Genomic DNA, 20,503 nt, shown 5'->3' on the forward strand with positions numbered 1-20,503 from the left:
GTAGTTTCTTCTAGAGCTGAGGTGTGGGTTTTCTCCTGGCTACTACCAGATTAAGGCATATACAGCAAGCAAGTAGGTAGACATTCTGTACCTGAAGCAGAGGCCATGCTTCCCTGAGGCAGGTGGCCATCTCTGCTCTCAGATGGCCACCACCTGGCACACCTCAGGTGTCCACCGCCATTTTTTGGTAGTTACCTGGGGAGGCACAGAGTCCTGGAGCAAGCCCTGGTCAGTCAGTCGAGAGTGGCCTGGCTACAGCTCCATGTGGACGCAAGCCACCCTGTCTTGCTCTCTTGGGACCCTGATCTTGAAGAGTGCTGTCTGGTGGCAGGGGCCTGAGGGCCACCTGGAGACCATGTAGACGCTTTTCTCGTCTACTCGTAATGTGAGAAGAGGTGGTAAAGCTCACACTGCGTCAGTTTAGAAGGAACCACCCCCACTTCCATTCCCTAGGTATAGCCGCCTCCCCAGGGGATAGTCTGGGGTACAGCTCTTACCCACCACAGGAGGGGGCACATTCAATGCTTGTCTAGGCACAGGCACATGTGTGAAATTCCCCCCTCTTGCAGAGGAACAAGACCAGTCCCCTCCCCCCTGGCTACTTCCCACCCTCACCACCACATAGAACTATGGGGAAGAGCCTTCCCTCTGCCAGCTTTACCTAATCCATTAATTCTCTCTAGCCATGCTGCCTAAGGTGCTGGTGTGGTCCTGATGGCAGTCGCTGGTGGTGGTGTTAGGTGCAGCTGAGAGCAGCTGAGGGGTCTGGGACAATGATATGTCTAGATGCCCCCTCCACCCTTGACCAGTTCATCTGTGTGTCCTCTGTATGTCTGGTCCTCTCCTAGGCCCTGGAGACCAAGTGTGGTCAAGGTAGATAGGGTTCTCTTCTCCCTTGAAGCCCGTAGTTTAGGGACAGTACAGACAGCACACAGGCCAGCAAGCAAATTAACAAACGGGGTGTGTGTTGTGTGGCTACCACCTAGTTGATGGGTCTGAGAGTAGCAACTAGCTCCACACAGCATGGTAACCAACAGGAGGTGGACCAGGAGCTGAGGTGTTCCGAGAAGGAACCAGCCTTGCAGGGAGAAGTATGAGCAGGACAGACAGTTGGTACAATGACTAGACAGGCCTGGACATACTCCAGAAGTGGAAGTTTCTGTAGCAAAGTGGACAAGGAGGGGGAAGAGGAGAAAGGATGACTGTTGTCCTTTGTAGTCACAGATAGAATGTGTTGCTGGAGTTTCTTGCCCTGCCAGGTCCCACCTAGCCCAGATCTGCTTTGTCCCAAATAAACACACGTATGCTCTATTAGTTACAAAACTGTTGACAGATGACTAGGGCTTCTTACTGGATAGCTCTCTTATTTAACCCATTTATATTAATCTAAGTATTCCCATGTGGTCTTGTCTTACAAGAGAAGGGTCCAGACCTGTTAATCCTTCCTTAGCTACGCAGCATCTCCTCCTGGTCTCTCTTTCTGCCTACCTTTCACAGAATTCTCCTCATCTCCTAGTCCCACCTATCATCCTGCCTCTATTGGCCAAACAGTGTTTTATTCATCAACCAATAAGAGAAACAGATATGCAGAGAGGCACATCAAGAATGTGGTCTATTCTCAAAGTGATACAAGGCCATGGATGAGCCTTTCAAAGAGAGGTACAACAAAATAATTCAAAATCATGGTTTTGCCACTGTTTGCCAGAGCTACATGCAAGGGTATCTTCAATCACTTTTTATATATCTCCAGTGAGATGAGATTGGCCACATAAGAAGCATATGTTGTCTGTGCAACATCACCATAATGGAGACAGCATGGCTTCCTGCCCCACTTCCTGTGCCCCCGTCAAGCCTCTGTAACTAAGGGTTTGTTTGTGTCTTCTAGCATTTGTATGTGTAAAGTCAATATGTATGTTTGGAGGGTCACAAATGGGAACAAAGCATGATGATATTTGTATAAAATGCCACAGTGATCCTAGAGCTGTGTGCTACCCCAAAACAAACTGAAAAAAAAATTCAAGTCACAAAAATATTCTCCCATTTTCTCTAAGAGCTGGGGTATTTTGATTTGGGGGGGGGAGCTGTCTCTGGATTCTTCATGTGAATTACATGAGGTCAGAATCCAAGCTTCCTTATAGACCTGAAACAGAACTTCATCTTCTAGGTGTCTGAAGCCAGCTTTTTTGTGTCAGATTTCCTGTGTAAGGTTTGCTCCAAGCATCCTACTCTACGGAGCTGATGACTTAGTTATTTTGGGGCCATTTCACCTTCTTAACTGACGACAGCCCTGGAGGGAGCCTTGCTCTTTGGACCACATCAACCTGCTGAAGTCATCTCCCTGGGTGGGTGGGCTTTCTAGATTATTCCTGACACAGAAAAGAAGTGTGCCTCCATCTGTCATCTTCCCTCTTCTTCTGAGACACATGACGATTGTTGAAGGAACCCGTAGCCCCCTTTCCACTGCTAAGTATGCAACTTGTAGCATGAATAATAGAAACCCAGAGACAGATATTGGGGTTCAAGCTGAAGATCAGAGAAGCAAAGTGGCCAGTCACTAGAGAGTCCTCACCTCTAACAATGCCCAGACCAAAGGGACGATCCACCAAACCTCAGACTGCCCCGCGTGCCTGACGGCACTGCTCCCCAGATTCACTCAGACTTCACTGAGCCCTGTCTCCTCCTGCCTCATATTCCTCTCTGGTGCTGGGATGAAAGGCATGGGATCCCAAGTGCTGGGATCATCTTTGTGTGATCTGTTTCTCTTTTTAGACTGATTTACTCTCGTGTAGTTCAGGGTAGCCTTGAGCTCACAGAGATCTGTCTGCCTCTGTCTCCCTCGTGCAGGGATTAAAGGTGTGTGCACCACCACTGCCTGGCCCCTATGGCTAACTAGTGTGGCTGCTTGGGATTAGAAGTGTGTGCCACCACTGCCTGGCTCCTGTGGCTGTGGCTAGCTTTGCACTTTGATCTCCAGGCAAGCTTTATTTGTTAGATTATAAAATATCACCACAGCAACTAGTATTTAGTCTTTGTTCCACTGTGGCAGCTGCTGCTGGAAGCCCGGTGGCGTGCAGTTAGCGCCGGCCCAGCCCTGGCGGCTGCTTGTGTGCAAGCCTTTGTGCGCGCACACTTCTGTTTCTTTGGGGGGAATACATTAGAGCAGAAACGCCTGGGTCCCGTGGGGGTGCTCAACAGCTGAGGAGACTGATGGAGGCTGGGAAGATGGCTCAGTGGGTAGAGTGCTTGCTTGCCCTTGCCAGTGGAGGACCTGAGTTATGACCCCAGCGTCCATGTAAGAAACAAAAACAAAAAGCTGGGCCCACGTGGCAGCCTATGCCTTTAATGTCCGGAGGATACAGAGACAGGAGGATCCCCGGGTCTGGCTGGCTGGGTTGTCTAGACCATCCAGTGAGTCCCAGGTTCAGTGAGAGACCCTGACCTACAGTGTAAGATGGAGAGAGATGGAGGAAGACACTTGAGGTTGACCTCTGACATCTGAGCACACGCATATGTACCCTCGTGTGCACATATAAGCATTCAGACATGCACACGATTGCACACACTCACATGCACAAAAGTACATGCATACACGCACACACGCACACAGGCACACATACGCACACGCACGCACACACACAGTGTTTTCCAAAGCTGCCCGCATCTCCCGTCACCACCAGCACTGTGTTGAGCTCAGGCTCTTCCCACACCCTCCAATCTATTTCACCAGTCTGTGAATTTAGGCATTGCAGGGGCAGGCATTAGCGTCTTGGGCGGTTTCCGTTCGTGTCTGATTTAAAATGTTGTTGAATCTTTCCTGATACACTTTCTTTCCTGTCTCTCCAAACATTTGCCCAACTCTCAGAACGATGTTGCTTGTCTCCCTAAGCAGCTGACACACTGGGGACTGTCCTTCGGAGATGCCTCCTCACAGCCGTTCTCTTTCAGTGAGCTCTCCTCTGCTGCCCCTGCGCTGGAAGAGCGGCGGCTCCCAAATTCCTTCATGGCTTGGGCTTTTGGTTCGGGTTAGAAGACTCTTGTGAGCTCCAAGGTCACAAGTGTTTCCTCCTGTTTTCTTCCAGTAGTTTGTTTCTGGGGTTTACACTTGTGTCCATGGCGTATCTTCAGGTATATTGCCTGGCATGGATGATGAATCAAAGTTCATTTAAAAGACGATTGCCTACTTTTCCTGTACCATTTGTTGGGAAGACATTTCTTCATCCGAACACATTTGTCAACAAAGCTGTCTCTGTTAGTGTTCAGGCATCTATGCTGGCCTGCCCTAGGGGTTCTGATGGGATACGCCCTCAGCTGCAGTCACTAAGAGCACCACCTGTGCATATTCACTATGTTCCCTTTTTAAAAGAGCCCCGCATACCTCCCACTCCTATCCTTCTTTCTCTCCCTCTCTCTGTCTGTTTCCTCTCTCTCTCACTCCATCTCTCCTCTCACTCCCCCTCTTTCCTCTCTTCTCTTTCCTCTGCTCCAGAGGCCGGTCTCCTCCCCTTCCCTTTCCACTTTTTATGAACCCTTTCCCTAATAAAAGACCCCTCTACTTGAACTCTGTTGCATGGTGTCTTTCTCTACATGTAGGATCCAACCCCTGGCTTTTCTCTCCTGTTCCTCTGACCCATTGGCTCTCTTGTTACCAACACAGCACACCTTGATTATTGTAGCTTAATAAGTTATGAACCCGAGTAGTGCTAACTGCTTTTTATTTGGCATGGGTGTTCATATATGTGCAAGTACACACACGTGTTCAGGTGCATATAGGCCTGTGTGCACGCATGCCTAGAGTCCCACTTTTATAAACTGTAAGATTTACTATTTTTTTGTTTTAGAAATTCCATAGCCTGTCCATTGCTCTGCAGAGTCAGGGAGGGTTTTTGTTTGTTTGTTTTGTATCAGTGTGATACGTTATGTCTCAGTGTGAGATGTCCAATTTTAGTTTCCTTAAAAGTTGGTTCTGACTCCTTTGGATAAATTGTGAAGTATTTTTTACTCTGACTTTCTGAAATCATCTCTCAAGTGTCTATATTATTCAACATGAAATGTTTTGTTAAAAATCACCATTTTGTCTAAGTGCATGTGTGTGTGTTTAAGTTTTAAACTAAAGGTTGTTTTTCAATAACTGCAACTTGTCTTCTCTCAGGCCACACATCACAACCATAGTTTCCTCATCCTCTCCTCACAGTTCCTCCCTGTAAAGGTGAAGCCTTCCCGCCAGCCTGGTTTCAGAGCCGCATCAGTCCCAAATAACACACAGGAGGCTATATTAATTATGAAGCTGTTGGCCTTGCTTGTTTCTCACTGGCTAGCTCTGACTTAAGTATTTATCCCATAATTGTTAATCTAAGTATTTCTCTTACCGGAGAAGTTTCCAGGCTTCTTATCCCTATGGTGGTTACATCTTGACTCCCTGTGTTTCTCCTACCCAGAGTCCTCCTGGACTCCTAGTCCCACCTATCTTGTTTCCCTATTGGCCAACAGTGCTTTATTGACATATACACAAGACTTCCCCATCACCCCCTACCTCCCCTCTCCCCAAGATCCACTCCTCCTCTGTTTCCCTTCAGAAAAGAGCGGCCTCCTGGGCAAATCAGCTGAACATGGCATAACAAGAAACAATAAGGCTAGGCACAAATATTTATAGCAAGGCTGCCAAAGCAACCCAGTAGGAGCAGAAAAGGTTCCCAAAAGAGTCAGAGCCACCCCAGCTCCTACTGCTAGGAGTCCCACAAAAAACACCAAACTAACGACTAACTACAACATAGATGCAGAGGACTTGGCTCAGACCTGCGAAGGCTCCATGATTGCCACTTCGTTCTCTGTGAGCCATGCTTGGGCAGAACTTGTGAAAGTGGCTAATCGATGGCTGCTGATGGAAGCAGACACAGAGACACACAGCCTGACATTAGGTGGGGAGAGAGCCCAAATTAGAGGTCACGATCGGGTTCCTTGGAGCTCATAAAACCCTTAGAAGAAGGAGAGGAAGAACTGTGGGAACCAGAGGGGTCTGGGACACCTGGAGAACACATTACCCATAAAATCACCTAAAAGTTACTTTTGTTTAATACATGCAGCCTGAGTTAGTTATAACTGCTCAACTAAATTTGGTAATTTATGTTGCTCTAGAAACCATTCTTAGCTACCATTCTTTAACTGTGATAAAACACCATGACCGAAAGTGGCTTGGAGAGGAAAGGGGTTTTTACTTTATCTTACAGATTAGAGTCCAGAAAAGCCAGGGCAGGAACTCAGGGCAGGAACTGAGGCAGAGGCCATGGCTGACCCTGCTCACTGCCTGGCTCCTCATGTCTCACTCAGCCTGCTTTCTTACAGCACCCAGGGCCACCAGCCAACGTGTGTCACTGCCCACGGTGACACGGCCCCCCCCATATCAGTCATCCATCAGGAAAACACCTTGTAGACTTGCCTTCAGGCCAGTCCTGTAGGAGGCATTTCCTCAACTAAGATTTCTTCTCCCCAGCTGACCCTGGGAAGCTGACATAAAAGTTGACATAAAAACTAGCTAGCACTAGTTTATGTCCTCTGGATGGCCAGTTTATTCTCAAAAAGTCACTGAAAATGTCCTCTTAGATCTTCTTAAGATCTGTGGGCTTGGATGACATGTGTGCCATCTCTTCTGCTCCTGATAAGACCCCCGCCCCCACCCCCGCCCCGCCCCCGCCCCCGCCCCCGCCCCGCCTTCTGCTTCTCCTTCCTCCTCCTTTTAGATCAGTGCGGCGAGAGTTTTACCAATGTTTTCATTGACTGACTTTTCATTTTTGCGGCTTATTTTTAGTTTCCGCTCTGTACTTGCATTACGTCCAACTCCACGGTTTTCTTTGTTCTTTTTCTAGGTTGTGGAGGTAGACCCAAAGGCCCGTTGCTTTAGCAGGGGCACTCGGTGCTGTAATCATCCCCTCGGCATCGTTTTGTGATTCCTTTTGCTTCAGAGTCCTCTGTGTTTCTGTTGTGAGTTCCTCTCGGAACTTTGGGTTCCTCAGAAGTTAAATATATATATTTCAATTTAGTCTGGCTACTTCCGAAACGATCTCTTTGTTATCGATTTCCAATTTTGTTCTGCTCTAGTCTGAGGGCACGTTTTATGTGGATTGAGGTCTTTGAAATCTATCGACCTGTTTCGAGGCCCAGAACAGGGCGTGTCCTGGTACAGGGGGCCTGTGTCCTCTCAGGAAAGCTCATGATCTCTGTTGGGTGTGTGCAAGTCTGCCCTATTACCCGAGTTTGTGATCACTACTTCTGTGATATAGGAAAGACCTCTGAGGTCCCTGGCTGCCGCTGTGCCCCGCCCCCGCCCCATCCCGCACCCGCCCCGCCCTGCCCCCACTCCACCCCGTGTTTTCTCAGGTGTTGTTTATGTGTTCTGAAGCTGTGCAGAAAAGCCCACCATTAGTTAGGTTCTTTATGACCCACATATGGAGTGGCCTCTTTATGACAACGGAGGGGACCCTTCCTGTCTGACAAAGGTGTTTGCTCTGAAATTCTCCCTGTTTGCTAATGACCTTCTTGAGATTTGTTTGATCAGGATCAGAATAGGGGCACCCTGCCCTCCTCTTTTTCAGTGGGTGTTTTTGTGGCAACATGGACTTTTGTCCTGCTTTTCACTGGTACTCCTTTCTATACTGAGCATCAAGAATATTTATATGACTGTGGTTGGTTATCACATCTAAATTTACTGTGGGCTTTCTTTTGAAAATATTCTACATGTACGTGTGTGTGCCCGAGTTGCATGTGTGTGCACCCCATGTAGGAAGGAGCCCAAGGTGGTCAGATTCCCTAGAACTGGACTTACAGATGGGTGTGAGTCTCCATGTGGGTGCTGGGAATCAAACCTGGGTCTTCTGCAAGAGCAGCCAGTTTTTAATGCTGAACCATCTCCCTAGCCTTGTCTGTTTTTTGAGGAAGGGGCTTGTGTAGCCCAGGCTGACCTCAAGCTGGCTATATAGCCGAGGGTGACCTTGAACTCCTGACCCCCCCCACTTCTGCTTCTCTAGTGCTGGGATAACAGGCGGCTGCCATCGTGCCTGGCTCTTACACAGGGCTGGGAATTGAACTGCGGGCTCTGTGCTTGCCGGGAGGGCAGTCTGACCACTAAGCTGCATCCTGAAGCTTGCTTATACTGCCATACTGCCTTTGCTTTGGAGCAATCACCTTACAGTAGCGATGTCCTTTTCTCTTTCTGTTCTCAATTGCTCTTATTGCTAAACTCAGTTTTCTTGGGGTGCAGGGATGGCTGAGCAGCTAAGAACATATACTGCTCTTTCAAAGGACTGGAGTTCAATTCCCAGCAACTGTTTCAGGCAGCTCACAAATGCCCACAACTCAGGCTCCAGGGAATCCGGTGTCTCCTCCTGGCCTTCAAAGAGGCCTATACACACACACACACACATGTAAATACACATAATTAAAAAATATTTTTAAGAGCAAATATTTCTTTAAAGACAAATAAGGTACCTCTGCACATTGCAGGTACCAGCCCCTTGCCGCCTCTTTCCCTGTTCAGATCTCCATCTGAAGTCAGTCCTCTCCCTGCTGCCTAAGGGATTTCTTTTAGTCATCGATTCTTGCTGCTTTCTAATTTTTGAAACAGTGTTTGCCTTTATCCTGAGAGATATTTTTGGCGTGTGTTGAATCGGAATTGCCTGGGTTGTCTTCCAGCGAGTGTTCTCTCTGGAGTATGTTGCTTCTGGGTGGCTGTGGCACCCTTCATTATGCCTCAGCATGCCTGTCTCTCAAGGCCATCAAGGTGTTCTTACTGTCAGTGACGGTGACGCCAGGCCCCACACAGCTCCTTTGTGCTGCTGGAGCTTGGCCGAGCCCTTCCCGCTTCCCTGTAGGCGTGGGGAGTTTGGGTTGGCTGACACACATCGTGAATCTATTTCTTGGTTGTTGGATGCTCTTCCAGTCCTATAAATATCTGTTGAGTTTTATTCTGGGAAGCAGCTTGGTTACTTGGAAACGGCCTCACGCATCCCGGTCTGGCTTTTACAGTTTCTTAGACAGATGTAGAACTAAGCTCCGTCCGACTGATCACTGCTCGTTCCAAAGACCAGGACCATCTGTACAGTCTTCCCAGTGGTCTGGATGATCACAACATGTTCCAGCTTGACTGGTGGGCGTACAAGGCCGTAGGTCTCCCAAGGTTCTTAGCCACCAGGTAGTGACTCCATGGCCCTCTATCATAGGCAGATGTCAGCTCAAGGCATAAGGGACTCTGCACATCTTGGGGTTATCATCTGGCTTTCCCAGCTGTTTGTCCCACGAACTCCAGCTGTGGGCCCCTTGGGCGCCTCTGTTTCACCTTCCCAGCTCTGATAGTTTCTGAGGCTCTTCCTGAACCCTGTAAATCACAGCCCAGGACCCCTCCCAAGGCGCTGCTGGACTCCTAGGGAGCACCTCAGTCAACACTCATCTCTCCAACTTCCCCTCCATCGCTACTGTTTTCAGAGTCTCAAAACCATTCTTACTCTCCTTGTGTGAAAAGGGAACCCAGACCATACACATTTGGCGGAAGCAGACATTGATGTTCCCACGGTCTCATTTCTCTTTTCTAGTCTTTCTTGGCAGTGCCCTTGGTAGCCCAGGTTGGCCTGGAATTCATGATGCAGCCCAGGCTGGATTTGAGCTCCTGTTGTGTCTCACTTTCATTCTGGATATGGAGGTGCCTTTCCTTATTTGTCATGTTCTGAGCAGCATGGTCCTGCAGGCACTGTCCAAGTTGAAATGTCACAGAACAAGCAAGCAGAGCTGTAGCAAGAGGTCTACCAGACGCACCTGTGACCACATCTGGGCGTGGTCACACGTGCAAGCATGAGCATGTGGGATTTGGTCTGGGGTCCGGGACAGGCTTTGTCTCTCTTGGTTCCGGTAAGATCACAGAGAGCAGCCTGGGTGTGGATCCTTGGAGTTGGAACTTGTGGGTTATCGGTTTCTCATGTAAGTGACTTCTCCCCGCGTAAAATTAACCTAAATTATCCTAGTCCTTAATCTGTGCATCGACACAGAGCCCCCAGCCCTGCTGAGCTCACCTATCCATCCCTCCCCGCTGAGATAACACACATCGGGCTCTTTAAACGAGAAAGCACGCAGGAAGCTCTGTGGGAGGGCGCACATGGAGCTCACCTGTTGCACTCGAGGCCACTGCGCCTGCTCTTGCCCTGTGTCTGTCCTTCCCTGCCGTTGCCTGTAGGACCTGGGAGTGAGGCAGGTGCACTGCACAAGGTACAGTAGGACCCGTGGTGTCAGGGCGAGGAGTGTGGGCACTGGGGCAGCCCCGGGATTCCCTTCCAGCCTGTCACTCATGTCTCTGTGCCCCGGCAGGGTGCCAACTGCTCACTTCTGTACCAAGGTGGACAATACCTTTCATATGGCGCAGGTGCGGGCGCGGGTGCAGGCGCAGAAGCTGCTTTCACAGGCCTGCATGGAAGGAGGGAGTCGGGTCTGGATGTGGAAATACTGAGCCTGCAGCCATTGGTGCTTAGCACCCAGGGGCAGGGGGAGGCATGGAGGACTTGAGTGGATAGACAGGGAAAGGTTTGAGTCCTGAGCACACCTGTATGAGCAGGTGTGTGTGTGTGTGTGTGTGTGTGTGTGTGTGTGCATGGAGTGACAGGCATGTCACAGGGTTGGGAGGACACAGGCTGGCTCGGTGACCTGGGAAGACAGAGCAGGTAGCAGCTAAGGATTTCTGTGACGTCTGGGTGGAAGAGGCAGATACTGTGTGTAGCCCACCATCTCCCCTCTGGGGTGAGGATCATGGAGGCTAATGAGGCTGGGACTTGGGAAATGTGCAGAGTCTCACACAGTGGGCAGTGTGCATGGAGCGTGGGAGCCCAGGTGCGGCCCTGTGCTGCAGTCATGCATGGAGTGTGGAAGCCGGTTGTGACTCTGTCCTGCAGTCATGCATGGAGTGTGGAAGCCGGTTGTGACTCTGTCCTGCAGTCATGCATGGAGTGTGGAAGCCGGTTGTGACTCTGTCCTGCAGTCATGCATGGAGTGTGGACACCGGTTGTGACTGTGCTGTAGCCATCTTCTGGTACCCAGAAGGCAGCCAGCATCCCTTCTTCCTCCCCAACACTCAGACTGTCAGCATGTCTCTTGAATAAACGTTTCTACAGTGCCAACGTATTTACAATTCCCAGAGTTCTAAAAAAAAAGCCAGTTCTGGAAATTTGTGAATGAAAGTTTCCTTGTTTTATGATGGAGAAACTTTACCCGGCATCTTTATCAAACTCCTCCACACACGTTCTCCTTAGGTCCTTATTTACTTTACACCAGGAAACTGTGTTTATGTCAGAACACAGAACACAGAAAAGCCAAAATGAGTGAGTAAAATAATTCTTGTCCTGCTTTCAACCCCAATTTATAATGAAACTGTGAATATTTACAGACTAGGCCGCATGTTCATGTTTCTCCATTATAATATATTCCTCTTGCTCCTTGGTGATGTCATGAATGTTTTGTGTTTCAGTAACGTGTTGTCTTAGGGTTTCTATGACTATGATGAAACACCGTGGCCAAAAAGCAACTTGGGGAGGAAAGGGTTTATTTGGCTTAAATTCTACATCACTGCTCACCCATGAAGGAATTCAGGACAGGCACTCAAACAGGGCAGGAACCTGGAGGCAGGAGCTGATGCAGAGGCCGTGGAGGGGAGCCGCTCACTGGCTTGCTCCCCATGGCTCACTCAGCAGGACCACCAGCACAGGGTAGCACCATCCACAATGGGCTGGGCCCTTGCCCATTGGTCACTAAGAAAATGCCTTAGAGGCCTTCCTACAGCCCTATCTCATAGAGGTGTTTTCTCAACTTCCCTTCTGCCTGGTGACTCTGGCTTGTATCATATTGGCATAAAACTATCCAGCACACATGTCCCTGCCATTTTGAGTAGGTATGCAGGAACAAAGACGGGAACATGTACCATGATTTAACGGGTGCCTGGCCACAGCTGTCTCCTACCTACCACATTGGAGACAAACCTCCCTTTGTGTTCTTGCGTAGCTGGCAAATCAGAGTCTATGCTACTTGTCTCATTGAAGCAGAAGCAGAGGCAAGAATGGAACCTGTAAACTGTGCTTTATTCAGAGAGTTAAGTGACAGAGGGTTAACATTGCAAAAGTCTGCTACACTCATCAGCTAGAAAACTGGGTGGGAACTAAGTCTGTTGGCAGTCAGGCACTTTTCCTCATTGGCCTCTGTCACATTCCCACCTAAGACTCTCAAAGTCCTCCTGAGGTACCATCTGGGTGAGAGGTTAGCTCACCACTAGCAGTGTGTGAGAGAGTCCTGTAGAAGATTTTTCTTCCTCTAGTCTCGGTCCCACTGGACCAATTTCTCTCTGCCCAATCAGGTCCCCACAGCAATCCCCCACCAGAGTCCTGTATATAGTATAGGCTACAAAACCATTCTGTATGAGAGTCCTGTCTACAGCACAGACTACAGTACTGTTCTGTATGAGAGTCCTGTATATAGCACAGACTACAGTACTGTTCCGTATGAGAGTCCTGTCTACAGCACAGACTACAGTATTGTTCCGTATGAGAGTCCTGTCTACAGCACAGACTACGGAACTGTTCTGTATGAGAGTCCTGTCTATAGCACAGACTACGGAACTGTTCTGTATGAGAGTCCTGTCTATAGCACAGACTACGGAACTGTTCTGTATGAGAGTCCTGTCTATAGCACAGACTACGGAACTGTTCTGTATGAGAGTCCTGTCTATAGCACAGACTACGGAACTATTCTGTATGAGAGTCCTGTCTACAGCACAGACTATGGAACTGTTCTATAGAACACAATTCTATAGAATATGAAAGAGCCCTGTTTGACCCTATCGCTTCTCTGATTTCTTTTGAGGGGTTGGGGATGACTTCCTAAAAATATTTCTAGATCAAAGACTAGGAAGAAGTAGGTATGTTCCTGAGTCCTTGAGATGTAGGGACAGGAAGTCTTGCCTCGTTTCTCAGCCTTCACTTCCTGGCTTCTAGTAGACAGTCTGTTCTTCCTAATGACCAACCCTGTTGAGTAGAAGGCTCACTCAGAGCCATAAGAAGTTCTCATTGTCATTTCTTTTCTGGAATCTTTCTTTTGTTGTTATTACTGTTTGAGTGCTAAATAGCTTAGATAGACCTTGGTGAAGGCAGCCTAGAAGTTCTTGGTGTGGCCCTACTGTGTGTCCTGTGTTGGTCCTGAGACCAGGAACACACAGACAAGATCTACTTTGTAATTCACAAAGATCTCACGCAGGGAAAATTTCTACTTCTGGCCAGAGGTACCAGCGATGGAATCTCTCAGTTAAGAACAAATCTGATCCCGTTAGTAATGGTGACCCTAAGGCATCCCCAGTGACTTCAAAGACATGCCACAATAGACCACAAAGATTCCACAGTCAGTAGACTCATGTGGTTGAGCATGCTGCGGTCAGTGCTCAGAGAATTTCCTTCACCATGGGATAACCCCCGGCATTCATGAAGGAGTCCTCCCCAGATCCTTGAAATGTCTTAAGTTCATTAAATCACTATAGTTTTTGTACCCTTTATCATGTTCAGGAAACTGAAGCAGTGTATGGCTTCTTCAGACTGTGAGCCCACAGATCAAGGATGCCATCATCAGCAAAGCCAGTAAATCCTTCCCAGACTGCAATCCGTGCTCTGAGCAACTTGCGATAACTTTTTCTGTCTCTCTAAGAGATGTGATGAACAACTTCCCATGAGAAGCTCAGACCTCAGCAGAGTCTGGTTTTTGTGTTTTATCTCCCAAATTCCTCTTAAAGGATCGCATTCTTTATATTTGCTTGTTTCGTGTTTCTGCTGCACAGCTGGGGCTGGCGCCCTGTCTTGGGCTGTTTTCTTCCTTATTTCTTAGGTGGTATTTATGGTATGCACGCACACGTACAAATGCCAAGATGCAACCCAGCTACCAGACCCAGGGCTAGCCTGGTCATTCATTCACTTGGAGTATTCATCACTGACAGCCTCTAGTATTCACACTAGAGAAGAGTGGCTGTCATTGAACCAAAGTCTAGTAGAGGAGACAGACGGTGATGATGAGGACTTAGCAGAGATGCCAGTCAAGGGGAGTAGGACACAGTGCTGGGGTCATGATGGAGGCTGATCTAGTGGTGCCCCCCATGCAGAGAGAGGTCTTCTGTAGGCAGCACCAGCAGGGCAGGGGGAGGCAGGGGAGCCTCCGGGTGGTATGCTCTCAGGACTGTTGCTCCACATGCGCGGTTAGAGTGCGGAAGGCACTGGGGTGAGAAGTCAGTGCTACCCCAGGGCTGGAGTCACAGCCACCACAGGCAACATTGCTCTGTAGTTCACGGCCTGAGTGCATGTGGCTTTGAAAGACAGCGTGTGCCATGACCACCCAAGTGTCTAATTCCTGGATGATCCCTACTGCGGAGCATGTGACCCCGGAATGAGGGCCCAGTGACCCACCCTGTGGCATCAGGCATCCTTCCTGCCCGCTGAGCCAATGGGAAGCAGCACGATGTAGCGCGTGCGGGTCTCCCGGTTTCTGCCCCCAGCCCCCTGTCTGAACTCCCGATAGCATCCGCTGAAGCCCGGTGAAGCCTGTCCTCTAAGATATGTCTCTCATCCCGGTGGGTCTCACAGGAACATTGCCAAGGAAATGCAAGAAGGAGCTGCTGGCTGTGAAGCTGAGGAACCGGCCGAGCAAGCAGGAGCTAGAGGACCGGAACATCTTCCCCAGGAGGACTGATGAGGAGAGGCAGGAGATCCGACAGCAGATAGAAATGAAGCTCTCCAAGTAAGTGTGCAGACTAAGCCAGAGGCCTCCCCCAGTGCTGAGCAGGGATCACAGGTGGATTGGGGCGAAGGGCGCGGTCTGCAGCAGATCATTCAGCCCGTGACACTGCATGGGGACAGATAGCTCTCTGTTGGGGGTTGCCTGTGTGCCCCTGGCTCAGCAGCATCTCTGGCCTCTGCCTGTCATGTTCCCTGGGAACTTTTTCTCTGGTGTCACCAGAACCCCCCACTGTGAGCCAGCGGTCTGCATGGGTCAAAGGAGATGTGTGAAGGAGGGAGGGAGGGAGGGCCTGGACCAAATTTCTGAGGACATATATCTTCCATGATAGGGCTGGCTACACGCAACCCCTCGTAGCTTCCCCCTAGTTATCTCCCTCTGAGGACACGGGTCCTGCTCTTGCTAGATCATCTGAGCCTGTCGCGAGAAGCCGTGCATACGTGAATGTCTGCATGTGGCGTCACACCTCGAGGGAAAGAATGTGCACCACATCCTAAGTGCTCCAGGATGAGGGATGGGAGGAGCTGTACTTATCTGAACATCCACACACACTGTCACACCTTGGTAGGAAAGAGGGCGCACCATATCCTGCACGCTACAGGTTGGGGAATACGTTGACGACCTCCTGCACTCGGTCATAGTTGGGAAAGACCCTCCTCCTCTTGCTGCAAAGTCTTGTTGGTGGCCCACAAGAACAAGTGATGTCCTATAGTCCCTGAAAGCCGCCAAGTGATGGTTGCTCAGCAACCAAGTGGTCGCTCACCCTGGGCGCAGACAGACTGTGCTGTGGATCAGGCCAGAGGGGAACTGCCTGGTCTTGGACTACAGAAGGCAGAGCTGTGGAGGGTGGGGCTGTGGAGGGTGGGGGCGTGGGGGCGGGGCTACGGAGGTCGGGGCTACGGGGCACCTGCAGACAGCAGGGCTGCACAGCATCTCAGGAGTGGGACTGTGGCATGCCAGGCTACAGAGATGTTGCAAGCAGCTTAGGTGCAAAGGGTGGGCCTTGGAAGCTGTGGAGCTTTCCTGGTTTGGGAATTTCTAGGACCGGGATTCCCTTTTGCTCACAGATCCAGCAGCTAATTTTGGACTCTGGAATGTAGCGTAGTAGCTTCAGAGTTGCTTGTTCACTACATCTGAAAATGGAAAAGCATCCCAGAATTAGATACAGAGAGCAGGAGTCTCACCTGGAGGTTAGGGGTGGCCTCTGGGTGTCCCCGTATCTTCCCTGCAGGAACAGTCTAATTAGCCCTCTGCCCGTGTGCCGTCTTAGGATCCCCCATACTCTATTGCTGAGCAATTCAGGCTCCGGTTGCCATGGCAACACATCCTCTATGGTATTCCCAAGAGTGTTTGGGGGTTTCCATCGTGTTTTATTTTGCTATTTCCAAATCTTAAAATTTTCATCTTCTGTGTGAAAGGACCCCTGCCTCCCACCCACACACATACCCTGCATGCCTGGTCTGGGTCCCGCAGTGAGACTGGGGTACCCTTGCAGGGGGCAGGGGTCTGTGATGATGCCTGTCCCTTCTTGCAGGGGGTTGCTGAGCTTGCCTTTCAAACATGTGGAGGTGAGCAGACAGAGCCCTGGTTTTACGGGGCGGGGGGCTGTCCTGGGAATCACATGTGCCCCCTTGGTCCTGTCCACACCCAGGAACATTAAATACAAAGACAGCACTGATAGGGTCTCATAGTGTAGCGTGGGTTGGCCTCGTGCTCCAGACCCCCTTGCCTCAAGCCCCCCAGCACTGGAGTCACAAGTGTGTGCTGGCTGTCACTTTCAAGTAGACCACATGCTGGGAGTCCCATCTAAGTCATCCTTACAGCTGAGCAGTGACGGAGGAGACATGCCCTCCCTTCTTGTTTGTTTCACGTTGGGGAGCGGGTGAGGTGTCTTGCCAGGGTGCCTTGGGAGAAGAAGTGGGTGTAGGACTCAGACAGTCACAGAGGACCCAGTCAGCCTTGTGCAAAGTGTCTGGACAGTGCGGCATTAAGGGGTGCTCTTATCTTAGTCACCTCTTGGAGCTGTCTTCTGTGGGTTTGGTTTCATGTAGGGTGCTCACAGCCCCGAGTCAAACACTATGCTGTTTTATGCAAAGATGTCTGTTGCTAGAGTTTCTTGTCCAGCCAGGTCCCGCCTGCCTTCTCAGCCCCAAATAAGCACACAGGCTCTATGTTAATTATAAAACTGTTGGCCGATGGCTAGGGCTTCTTATTGGCTAGCTCTGTCTTAATTATTAACCCATTTCTATTAATCTAAGTATTTCCACACGGTCTTACCAGAGAAGGGTCTGGACCTGTTACTACTTCCGCCATGACATGGCATCTCTCCATGGTGCCTCTCTTACCAGCATTCTCTTCATCTTCTAGCCCCGCCCATCTTCCTGCCTCTACTGGCTATTGGCCAAACAGTGTTTTATTCATCAACCAATAAGAGAAGCATATATACAGAAGGACATCCCTCATCAGATGTCTATACCCATGGTGGGCCGTAGAAGGAATGCAAAGTCCCGCCCACCCCTTCTATAGGTTAGAGATGGAGAGATAGTTTGTGAAAATATCCAGAAATGAGCTTGGCCCCCGAAAGGTAGGGTTAGATGACAATGCCCCATCTCAGCTGAGGCCAGGGGCTTCCACCGCTTGCTTCGTAAAGTGGAGACGGAAGGGCTGGTAGCCTCATTAAGATTCCAGGTCACAGGTCACTTAAGGGGAACAAGATCACATTCCTCGCAGGACGCACTGGCTGAGAACTGCTACTCTCGTGGCCAGGATTCCTCATGGGCTGCTCGTTATAGGCATAAGCTATAGAAGCCACCAGCAGGCCTCCTGAGGACTGAATAAATAGGGTCACAGGTCCTAGTGGCCCAACTGGCCTTAGAGCCTCCTTAAATAGCCCACCTGTCTAATCTTCATATCTCTGCCCCTTTTGGGCAGATAGCTTTGTGGGCCCCCCCTACAATTCCCCTTTTAATCTAAATAGAAGATTTAAATTTGATGTAAACTCAAACCTATACAACATATATACATAGAAGATGGTAAGCAGGTTATAATCTGCTTATATCCTAAACTAAGCATATCTATCCCCTCTAAATTCTAAACTTATCTGAAAGGGATGCTCAAGTCTGAACACCTCCTTCCAATCCCAACCCTAAGGCTTGTTATAGGTATAAGCCATAGAAGCCACCAGCAGGCCTCCTGAGAACTGAATAAATAGGGTCGCAGGTCCTAGTGGCCCAAATGGCCTTAGAGCCTCGCTGTGGAGCAGATGACAGCCTTGTGCCCAGATGAGTCCTAGATGAGTTAGTGGATGGCTTGTCTGGGCCGAGACTCTTGAGTAATGCTTTGTACAGCTCCTTGTGCGGGCTCCCTGGGGGAGGCCTTTGTTCTGGGGCCGAGCGACAGGCTGATTAAAGCTCACTAGCCTCCTCGGGGGTGGCACTTAGCGCATTAGCACAGCAGTTAAACGATCTCGGCTTCTCTCTGTACACCGTGTTCTGCTGCATCCAGAACAGACTGCTACTACCAGGCCCACGGAGAACGCAGGGTCTCAAGTTTATGAAAACAGCACCAGGAGCACTGGCACCGTTAGCCAGCCACTTCTCCCTCCACCCCTTGTTCACCCTGAACTCTTGCAGCATTTTAGGAGGTTGTGTGATGTCCCCCAAGGGTGGTGTGCAAATTGGGTACCGCTACCCCGTTAAATGATGTGGCTGGTGGTCACACAATTTGCTGAGGCTGCAAAGAAGTCCAGGCGTGGTGCTTGGGTCCGTAGGCAGAGGGCTTTGGACATATGTGTTCCTGTAGACTTAACAGGAAAAGTGCCTGCTGCTTCTAGTTGCACAAAAGCCGGTCTTGTCTGGAGTGTGCATATCTACTGCACAGGTTAACACATTTCAGAGGTTTTGTTCCTCTTCTTCCGCTCGCCTGCCCTGCCTTCGAACGGGGGCAAGCCCAGCCACCATGGATACTTTCCATCCAGCCCCGTGAGCATCCACCTTGGAGACAGCCGTGGTCACCGGGTGTAGCCGTTGTTCCCGTCCATTCCGCTTGTTCGGTGCTGCACACTTACCAGGTCCTTAAAGGCTTGCCCAGTGTCCTGGGCGGGCGCTCTGCATAGCCCCGGTTTTCCTAAGAGGAAAGTGAGCACACCACCAAGCCACGCGGCAACAGGTGACTTGAGAACAACCAGTCCGTGGTGTGAGTTGCCACAGCCTTGCTGCTTGGGTTAGCAAGCATGAACTCAACACTTGCCCCTGCTGGAAGCAACTAGAGGGTTTGGACAAGTGACTTGATCTCTGCTGCCAGTCTGGAGGAGACAAGGCTGCTCTGAGACAGGCAGCTCTGTGCTATCCCCTTTGTGCGGGGGGGTTGGGGGGTGGGGGGTGGGGGGGGGAGGGGATGCTCGGGGCCCCATATGGTTGCTTTAGCCACTCGTCCCTTCACAGGGCGAGCCTCGCGGTGTCTCCAGAATGACATGGCAGGGAACACCGGTGGTGGGAAAGTTTTCCTCCAATGCTTTCTGGTTCTCAGGCAAGGTACAGTAAAGGGCAGATCTCCAGAACTCCTCCTCCCAGCTCCTAAGAGTAGGGGGAGTGGAGGAAGAGCGGGGCGAGAGAGAGAGGAGTGTGTGTGCGTACCCGTGTGTGTGCACGTGTGTTTCTGTGAGTGCGCGTGCACACGGAGGAGCACACAGCGCAGTGAGAGCGTGGAGGTCTGAGGACAACCCCTCAGGAGTTGCTATCCACCTCGTTCAACACAGGGTCGCTATTGTTGGCTGCCATTTACACCAGGCCTAGCTGGCCTTGAACCTTCAGTGGTCCTCCTGTCCCCGCCTCCCACCTCACTTCAGTGCCGGGACTGCCGGTGTCCGGCTTTATGTGGGTTCTGAGGACTCGACTCAGCTTCGTGCTTGTCCAGAGCGTGCTTTGCGCATTGAGCCCAGGCTCCCCAGAACCCGAACTTCAGCAGGCCCCGCCCCCAGGGTCGCTGCTACTTAATGCTGTGTTGTGACCTCCCTGAGACCCCCGGAGACCGTCCCCCTGGGCTTTAGCATCAAAGTGCGCTACTGCTTCTGCTTAGCCTGTTGCTGTTTTAAGGATAACACACATTTTATAATTCAGCCGTGCTGACCTTTATTGCCGAGGAGCTGAGAGCAAAGAGCGCAGCTGGGAGCTGCCCGTGATGCGTGTGCTGTGCCGTGCCGCGTTAAGTGTGTGTTGTGTTTAAGCACATGATCTACGCTCTTTTTTGCTTCATCTTATTGTTGTAGACATAGTTTTATGGATCGTTTCAAAGCGGATTTTTAGAATTATAAATTTCAATAGGAACAGCTGCTTTTTGGAGGGGGCTGTGTCATTGGACCAGAGGCTCTGCTGGCCAGTCTCCTCTAGGCCAAGGCTTCCCTATTACAGCCCTGCCCCAGGTGTCCATTGGCAACAGTAACGTAGCATCTTTGGATTGGATGGAAATGTCCGCGTGCTTTCTCTCCCGGCATGAAGAGTCTGTTGGCTTCAAGAACCTCAGTTCAGAGAAGGCAGCAATGATGGTTTGGGTATATAACTGAGGTTTACATTTTCTTTCTTTTTAAGGGTTGTTGGTATAAGATGTAGAAATGTTTTAAAGTGGTAATGCCGTGTGTTGAAAATATTTAAAACAAAAAGAGAGCCGTGTTTAAACAAAAGGGAAAAAAGTAAGAAAAAAATTTGGAGGAATCAGACAC

General features: G+C 50.1%; 1 protein-coding gene across 4 annotated transcripts in view; it reads left to right on the forward strand.

Annotated features, from left to right (window-relative positions):
* Phactr3 (phosphatase and actin regulator 3) overlaps positions 1-20,503 on the forward strand; it is a 228,495-nt gene that overhangs the window by 182,436 nt on the left and 25,556 nt on the right. For all 4 annotated transcript variants that reach the window (XM_040732723.1, XM_005074501.4, XM_013116588.3 and 1 more), the window contains exon 8: positions 14,637-14,790. In XM_040732723.1, the coding sequence (XP_040588657.1) occupies positions 14,637-14,790 (154 nt within the window). The remainder of the gene's footprint in view (positions 1-14,636; positions 14,791-20,503) is intronic.

Source organism: Mesocricetus auratus, unplaced genomic scaffold (genome assembly GCF_017639785.1).
Source record: "Mesocricetus auratus isolate SY011 unplaced genomic scaffold, BCM_Maur_2.0 Super-Scaffold_100028, whole genome shotgun sequence".
Taxonomy (NCBI): domain Eukaryota; kingdom Metazoa; phylum Chordata; class Mammalia; order Rodentia; family Cricetidae; genus Mesocricetus; species Mesocricetus auratus.